Raw genomic sequence first — 8,800 nt, 5'->3', positions numbered from 1 at the left:
GGAGTTGTTATCACATCGCGCTACTACGCCAGGGGTCCCAGGTTCGAATACTGGCCTGGGCATGAATGTTTGTGAGTGTCCATTCATCAATTTCATTATATCACCACTAATCCCCATCTTCGCAAATTAGCCAAAAGTGGCACAAGAAGCAAAGTAAAATAAAGCAAAGAAATCAATCGAATAAGGGACCTTCCCAAAGGAACACTTATGCCCACGCACCGAGGGAACTTGTGATTAATTAGTAAGGGAGTTGGGTGGGGGGCGTTGAGACTCAGCTTGAATTGCCAAACGACTCTAATCAGAATATAGGTATCTTTTCTCCACCTCCCTCTGGGCTGGGCAGGCCCATATTTTGCCTAGTCAGGGAATGGCAGTTTTTTCTCTTTCCAAATGTCGGTACTGCAAAAACTTTTCTTTCCGCACACCGCTACTGAAATTATGAACGAATACAGTTCGGCTTTGCGAGTGGAGTGGTGAGTGATAAAGTGATGAAATGAATACACTTCTTGCTAGTCACGCAAGAAACGCGAGTTTCTATTGGTTATAGTTCGTAGCCCCCAACCAATGAACGGTGACGTACCTCCTTCCGCCATATTCAAAAACTAATCTGTGTGATGTGTCGGGATGTGTTCAACATTATTATTTTTTTAAAACAGATTTATAGCACATTAACCAGAGAGTATTCAATACTGTTTATTATAACACGATTCAAAGTTTAAAGACGTATTTTTATAAAGTGGGATTGATGATTTGCAGCAAATTCGTGTGTGCTGTAGAAATTATAACTCCAGTGCGATGCGCTTTTCATTGGGTGTGTCGTAGGCGTTCGTAGGAAAGTTTAGTTGTTTTGGTAGTAAAATAATATTGTGCAGCAGATAAAAAAATAATAGCGGTGAAATTTAAGCAGTGATGTTATTTTGTAGTGCACAAGTTTCAAGTGAATACTCAAAACACGTTTGCGTAGGCCGAAGAAGAATTCAAGTGGCTTCCAATTGAATAAGGTCAGTGTATTAGAAAAAGTTTATTATTGTAACTTGTTTTAAGATGCGGTTGAATAATTCTCAAAATTCAGAATATTAAGTACTTTATAAACCGCTGTATAGAAGTAGATATTAAAGGAAGTAATTTTTAGGTAAATATTGAAATAATTAAGGATAATGTTGTTTAATAATGAATCACGTTTTGAAGTTTATTGATTTTGTGTTAATTTTGCTTTAAATGTATGAAATTCCATAAGTTTATAATTTCTTGTTATTAGAAACTTCACATAATTTTATCGATATTTGAAAATAATTCACTGAACATATATACTTTAAGAAGCCAAATTATAAATTCTCAGGAACACTGTTTCTACTAACACAATTCTGAAATTTTAGTGTAGCAAATTAGGTATTTTACATTTGACAGTGTTCATTGTAATTATTATGAGATATTGTGGTTAATTTGAAATGAACTCAAAAGGAAGATGGAGTGTTTGAAATTGTAAATATTCGATTCTGCAGATTTTTTTATTAATTCGAAAAATTAATATCCTGATAGACAGGTAAACAGAGAAAAAAGGTTAACATGATTTGTTAATGGAAATAGATAGGCTGCATTTTATAAATTTTGTTTTCGTTTTTGTTTATTTTTCATAATTTCTGTTTGTATTTACATTTTTTCAGTTAGAAGATGATATTTTGCGTTTAAGTAAATTGTTTAAAGGTAATTATCTACAACCATGGATTCTACTGATAATGATAATGCTTTAGCTGAGAAATTGAGATGTGTTGATCCAGAACAGTATCATACCTTGGTCCGCATGCACTTGTCTTTTGTCTTGGATCTCCAAACTGATGAGTAAGTACCTGTGGCTTCAGATGTTTTATTTGTATGTTTAAGTCGATATTTATTTTCCCTGTAGATGTTACTTTCCATACCCTATAAGAGTGGAATTTCTCAAGTTGATACAAATTTACCCGTTAAATAATTTTGTTCTTGTTTACTATCCTTCGGACACATTTATTTGTTTTTACAGAAGAAACTACTTACCGTAATAAGTTCCTGTAGCATTGTCGAACATCGGGAAGGTGTTTTGTGTGATGTAGGAATGTTTCATAGCTGAAATTCATGTTGTTTGTTGAAAATTAATTCTCTGACGGAGAATAGCTAGCCCCACCAACCATTGGCGTGTGGATAGGTTAGTTCTGTTAGGTTAGGAAACATAGTTAAAATTTGGTGTCGTGTTAGTATCAGGATCTAGAAATTGGAAATAATTGCGAACCATTGGCGCTAGCCCCACGAACCATTGGTGCATGGTTAGGTTAGTTCGTCTCAGGCAAGCGAAAAGGCCTATCAGAAAGACTTACTGGTAATGTGAAAAATTGCAATTAATTTCATCAAAACAACGTTGATACACCTTCAGGAATGTTCCGCAAAGCAGATACATAAGTACGAATGTCAAAAATTGACGAAACGAAAAAATTAGAGGTGTCCGAAGGATAGTAAATTTTTACCGTCTGAAGATTTCGGATCATGGATTCATGTCACAGGCGCACGTCTGATTTTTTATTCTTTTTCTTATGATGGACTTGTCCAATGGGAACATTTGCGATTGTGATATGTTATTTGTGTGATATATTGGCGGATTGGACATTTCAGACATTGGATTTCATTTATGTGACTTCAGAAATTGGAATTAATTATTTCTTTTTGGCAACTGCATGCCGTAAAGGGGAGTTTTTTTTTTTCTAAATGACTTGTGGGATGGGATAATTTGTGACTTCTTATTTTTATGATGGGAAGGGAGTGGAGGGTGGTATTCTGTGGAAAAGGACAACAAGGTCTTTCAACGTAGGAGTTACTTCATTTTTGGACTTAGAAATTTAACTTCGACCCGCAATTCAGTGCCTGGCCTTGCTAAAAAGAGGTAAGTTACCTTCTTAGGTTGAATTTTAGCCTTCATTTTTGGTATCTTCATGTGACAATGCAGAAAACAGTGAGAAATAGTGTTGGGGCAGGTGACTCCGGCCAATTTCTAACATGCCTTTAAAAGGGACTCTAGATAAAGGCGGGGCTGCGGTAGCAGTAGGGGGCGGTAAGTCAATTACCCCAGGGGCGGAGCCCGGAATCGGTGGGAAATTTGGACTCAACAATTTCAAACGACAAAATCTCAACTTGAAATGGCTGTACAGTCGTAAATACTTCTTTCCACGCTCCAATTTTTTTTATATTCACAATTAGGATCACATAATCTTCATAATGAAAAAAAAAAATTGAAAATTCAAGGGTGTAGAATAGGGTACCCGACCCGAAAACTAAATGATTCTGCATGCAAATTTGAAGCTTTGACTTAAGTATTTAGTGCAGTTTAGAGTTTTGCAAATGACTAATGAGATGTAAAAAGTAACTTACGCAAGCAGAGAATAGCCACTGAATGTTTACTGTTATCTTACGACAGACTTCTGCTATATTTTCATGCAAGACTTGAAAGGGGTTGTCCTTGAAACTAGATACCATGTGATCAGGGGTTGGAAGCTCGTAGGGAAGTTATTTCAATCTAAGAGTCCTGCACCTGACCACCAGACTTAACAACTAAATCACTTAGAGACATAATTTTATTTCTAAGAGCTACAAACATGACTCACCTAACTTAACCATGTAAGCATTTAAAATCACTTTGCATCACAATGTAGATGTCAGCAGCAGTCATATCCAAGACAACAGTAAACAAGTTTCTGCTTGTATACAAATATGCATAAAGGGTCATTCCATACCAAGTCATCCAATGGTGGTTGCATGACCATTTTAGAAAAATTTCATTTTCAGTACATGGGTTTGTACATGTATCTAGATATCAAAACCAACGTTAAAAAAAATTGTGTCCTTGGTTCTCCTGGCGTGCCCATTTTACCAACATGGTGCGTGTTTTTTTTTTTGCTCATCTAGCAGTTTACAGAAACCTTAATATCTCAAAAACCATTAGAGCTAGAGACCTGAAACACAATTCATTTGTAGCCAGTGAAGTATATTTTTTATGATATTCAAGTATGTTTTGCTCAAAATTGCATCGTAAGTATGAAAATTATGGTGGAAATTTGGGTAACAATAGTTGAAAAATTGGAGCCAGATTTTTTAAATGAAGGGGTTTAGTCTAAGGCTTGAATTATGTGTAGACCTACCTGCAGGGTGTCTGCAAATAAAATATCAATGCTTAGAAATGCACCCCTTTTTTTAGTATTGGTTTAAACTTTGCCGTTTATGGAATTTTGACATTTTTAGGTGTTAAATATCTTAGATGGGTCCTTGTGTAAAATCTGATATTTGGCGTAAAGGAATCCCTGCGTGAACCTAACTCACAGTAAAAATCTCAACTTGTTTGGTCAATGTGAGGTAGCGTATGTAACTTCATTTGTGATGTTGCGGAAAAACATGCATATTTATAAGAATGAGCCTTTTCTTTTTCATTTTTAAAGTTGGGTAAAAGAAACATCAGATAATATAGTAACATTGGATTTTAATATTTGACTTACCAGAAAATGAAATTACAACTTATGACAACTGAAGATCTGCAAAATCTTATTGCTAAGGGTTTTACTTTCTGAAAAACAACTTTGCAGTTTCCCTTGCACTTCTTGTGTGATGCAAATAGTTTTGCAAGCAAGTGCACTTTATCTGAAATGGTTTTTGAGATATTAAGGTTTCTGTAAACTGCTACAATGAGGAAAAAAAGTCACGCACCATGTTGGAGAAATGGCTGCCAACCAAGGACAAAATTTGTTTCTGAACATTGCTTTTGATATCTAGAAACATGTACAAAAATCCTCATCTGTTTCCTGCCTCTACCTGGGTCGGCATAGAAGTCAAACCTCTCCACTTTTTCCTGGTCTTCTACCACTCCTCTCTTTCCACAGTGTTCCAATCTTGTCCTCTTCTCCTAAAACTCTCTATCTGCTCATTCGACCGACATCTTAGTCTCCCCTTTGGCCTTATTCCCACTCCTTGTACATTGTAAGCTCTTACTGGTAGTCTTTCTGCATCCATCCTCTTCATGTGTCCGAACCATCTCATCTGTGCCTGATGTATTCTGTCCTGAAGCTTCACCACACCCCACTGCCTGTCAGATCTCCTGATTCCTTATTCTATCCCTTCTATTCTTCTCCAATATACTCCATAAGAATTTCATGTCCACTGCCTGCATCTTTCTTTTATCTCTGTCATGGTCCAAGTCTCTGCTCCATATGTAATTATTGTTACATAGTATGTGTTATATATTACCTTCTTGCATTTCATAGGTGCATCCCTGTTCCATATTAATCTTCGAACGCTTTGATATAGTCCGCCACCCATTTGTCCTCTTTTGTTTACCTCCTCATCTATTCTTCCACTTCTCTCAATTATGCTTCCTAGATATTTGAAACTCTCCACTACCCTCAATTCTTCCATATTGATTTTTATTCTTGGTTCATTTCTGGCTCTGTTTCTTGTTGTTATTAGCGCCTCTCTTTTCTGCACTGAATTTCATTTCTGCTCTTCTGATTTCCTCATTCCAACTATCAAGCTGTCTCTGTAGTTCTTCTTCCCTGTTTCCCCATATTACTAAGTCATCAGTGAACAACAAGGCCTTCATCTCTTCCTCTCCTATCTTCTTCCCCACCTCTTTGTTAATTGCATCCATTGTAATTATGAAGAGCAGTGGGGAAAGAACACTTCCTTGTTTTGATCCATTACTTTTACTGAACCACTCTGTTCTTCCCACTGGTGCCTTCACACAGCTCTGGTTCACCTTGTATGTGCTCTGCACACTATACACTATCTCTTCCTCGACTACTTTCTCTGTTAGAGCCTTCCAAATCTTTGTTCTGTCCATACTATCGTATGCCTTTTCTATATCTTGGAATGTCATAATCAAGTCATTTCCATACTCGTAATGCCTTTCCTGTAATTGCCTTATGGTGAATATCAGAACTAGTGTTCATCTGCCTCTTCTAAATCCATACTCTTCATCTCACATGTTCAGCTCTGTTACTTCCCTTATTCTTTTCACTAATATTTTCTCATACACCTTTTCTGAGTGGCACATTAGTTTATTCCTCTGTAATTTTTACATTCCTTTCTGTCCCCCTTCTTGGATATGGTAACTGTTAGTCCTTTTGTCCAGGGGTGCCCACGGGGGGGATTATGGCACAGGTTGCGCCATCGAAATTTTGTGGGGGATTTTTCCCCCTTCAAATAGTATAAAATTCAACATTTATATATATTTTTCAAGATATATATGTAAAAAATTTTACACCTTAAATGCACCATATTTAATCCATTAGAAGAAGAAAATAAAGTGTTGAAGAGTGTTATCGAAGGGAGGAGGGTAGGAGAAATATCCACCTCCAAAATAATAGGACTTATTTTACAAGTGTGTTCTGGGGGGGATTCTGAATTAAATGTTTGGGGGGGGGCAGTAGGTCTTAGATTATGGCGGGCATTTTAGTTGGAGGGGGTTTGAGCATTAAATTGAGGGGGGTATCCAATTCTTGGGTATTACTATTGTCTTAGACTGTTGCCAAATTCTTGTGTGGAGACTTGAGAATTAATTTTTTGGAGTAGACAATATCCACTCTTCAATATCAACAGTAAACCTAAAATTGGCTTGGAAGTTATGGTGGTAGGATTGAGTATTCAATTTATAGGGGGAGATAGGAAGCTTTTGATAAAGTGTTACATATTAGCTTTTCAAGGAATTTCTGTAGTGGAGAGAGAGTTCGAACATTAAATTTTAAAGACTGTATTTAGCGATGTTTGAACCCCGAACGTGCCAAAAGAAAAGCTGGAAAGACTAATTAACAGGGTGGTGACAGACCTGAAAAACCGGGAAAAGTCAGGGAATTTGAGGTGTCAAAAATAGTCAGGGAATGTTGTCTTGATTGATTTTTTTTTCCACATCATCATCATTGTTATGGAACTCTGCATGGGAACAGGATATCTTGTTGCTAAATTTCAGCCTCAACTTTTAGGCCCCTTTTATGCACAACACAACCACGGCACCAGAAACCAGTGATGGCAGGAGGAGAGAGGGAGAGAAATTAATTTCCTGAGGTTTTTTTTTGTCTTAAATAAAAATGTGTTAAGCCTATAAATATTACGTGGAAAATGCATTGAATTATCAATTTTTCTTGTCCGTATTGGGACAGAACTGTCAACAGATGGAGGGGATGAGAGTGGGTGGCGCCATCCGATAGTTGTCGGACGTCGTAGTAAGGCACTTTTTTTTTGGACAAACTTAAGGAACGTGGAAACAAATAGGCTCCATTGATACATACGATATTTGTCGAGTATCGCCACCCTTCAAAGTATCTCACTACAACATGCGACAGAAATTGCATGCATGGCACTCTTATGGAATTGATTTTTGTTGATGTCTTCAGACTGCAACATCCAACAAAAATCGCACGCATAAATAAGAGCTTTAGACTGCAAATATGCTGATGAAATTTTATTACTCTTCTGGCTTACTTCACCCTATTTAATGTAGCAGTGCTAAAAAGGTTTTCTTTCATCATCCTGACGTATTACTGGTTTCGCACAAGTTAACATACGTTTAGAATGACATTGCACTATTATTAGATATCAAGGAGAATCCGTCAAAACGTGATGTATAGGCCTATTGAATATTATCACGAAAAAGTGAAACATAAATCTGCATTGGTGAACGTTATAAAAATTTGGCGAGTGCATGCTCCCAACCTCAAATTTTCTGCAACACTAGATAGCCGCGGTAGCTCAGTCATTAGGGGATCTGACTACCATGCTATAGACCCTGGTTCGATCCCTGTCAGGGGAGAACCAGGATTTTTTTCACCTGTTCAAGCGGCTCCGATGTCCACCCAGCGTCGTATAAAGTGGGTACCTGGAGGAAACACTGGGGGGAGGGGGGGGGTAAAGGTGGCCAGAGGCGTGGTGCTGATCACATCACCCCCACCTTTGGCCGTGATCAAGAAAGTGTTGGGCCTTAACCCCACACCTCCCCTATACACCTTCATGGCATGGTGCATAGCACAAGGGAGCACTTTACTTTTTTTTTTTACTAGTATTGCAATGAAATTAACGCCACTCTCTGTCCTGTCTGTTTAAACTCGTGAGAGATGGAAATTAATCTCTCACTGAGTGAAGTTAATGTTCAATATTATGAAATAAAATACTAATAATAAATACATAAATATTTTAATATCATATTTAGTGGAATCATTCAATCATAAAAGCATATCACTTTCATCAAGAATTGACTTTTCTCTGTCAGCCCTGCTAAATTTCACTTTTCATCTACTGATTTGTATGAGGGGTGGCCAGAAAGTAATTTCCAATTAATAGGGACCTTGATTTTTCGCAAACGTGAAAAATGTCAATTGCTGTGAAGTTGTGTTTATGAATGTGCAGTGATGCCTGGATGCATTTTTCGCATGTTCAAAATATCGAAAAATGTAAATTTGGCATTAAATGCAAATTGTTGGCGTTTTTAGCGATTTTTTTTTTTAAAAAAGGCCTAAAACAACGGAAAATTCCATGAAATCCAACATTCTTGTCTTTTCTAGATTTGAAGAAACAAAATGTGCCATATTTGTGTACATAGAATGTGCAAGTTTTCCAACATTTTATTCAAGAGTAAACTATAATGCTTGTTATACATGGAATACTTCCGACATCCATTAAATCATGTATTTCCCACGATTTTTTCAACTTCTATGAAAACAATTTGCATCACAGAGCAAAGTGGCAGGGTTCTAACAGAAGATCGAGTGCGTATCTACAGTCACATGGGAGCCGCATTTGT

General features: G+C 37.0%; 1 protein-coding gene across 5 annotated transcripts in view; it reads left to right on the top strand.

Annotated features, from left to right (window-relative positions):
* The first annotated feature begins 575 nt into the window (after positions 1-575).
* Positions 576-8,800, top strand: part of RhoGAP54D (Rho GTPase activating protein at 54D) — a 65,368-nt gene continuing 57,143 nt past the window's right edge. For all 5 annotated transcript variants that reach the window (XM_083134459.1, XM_083134451.1, XM_083134468.1 and 2 more), the window contains exons 1-2: positions 576-1,001; positions 1,665-1,839. In XM_083134459.1, coding sequence (XP_082990585.1) covers positions 1,721-1,839 — 119 coding nt within the window. In that variant the 5' untranslated portion in view covers positions 576-1,001; positions 1,665-1,720. The remainder of the gene's footprint in view (positions 1,002-1,664; positions 1,840-8,800) is intronic.

The sequence above is a fragment of the Lepisma saccharinum genome, chromosome 1, assembly GCF_977018435.1.
Source record: "Lepisma saccharinum chromosome 1, izLepSacc3.1, whole genome shotgun sequence".
In the NCBI taxonomy this organism is placed as follows: Eukaryota; Metazoa; Arthropoda; class Insecta; order Zygentoma; family Lepismatidae; genus Lepisma; species Lepisma saccharinum.
This window is presented reverse-complemented; position numbering and strand designations above follow the sequence as displayed.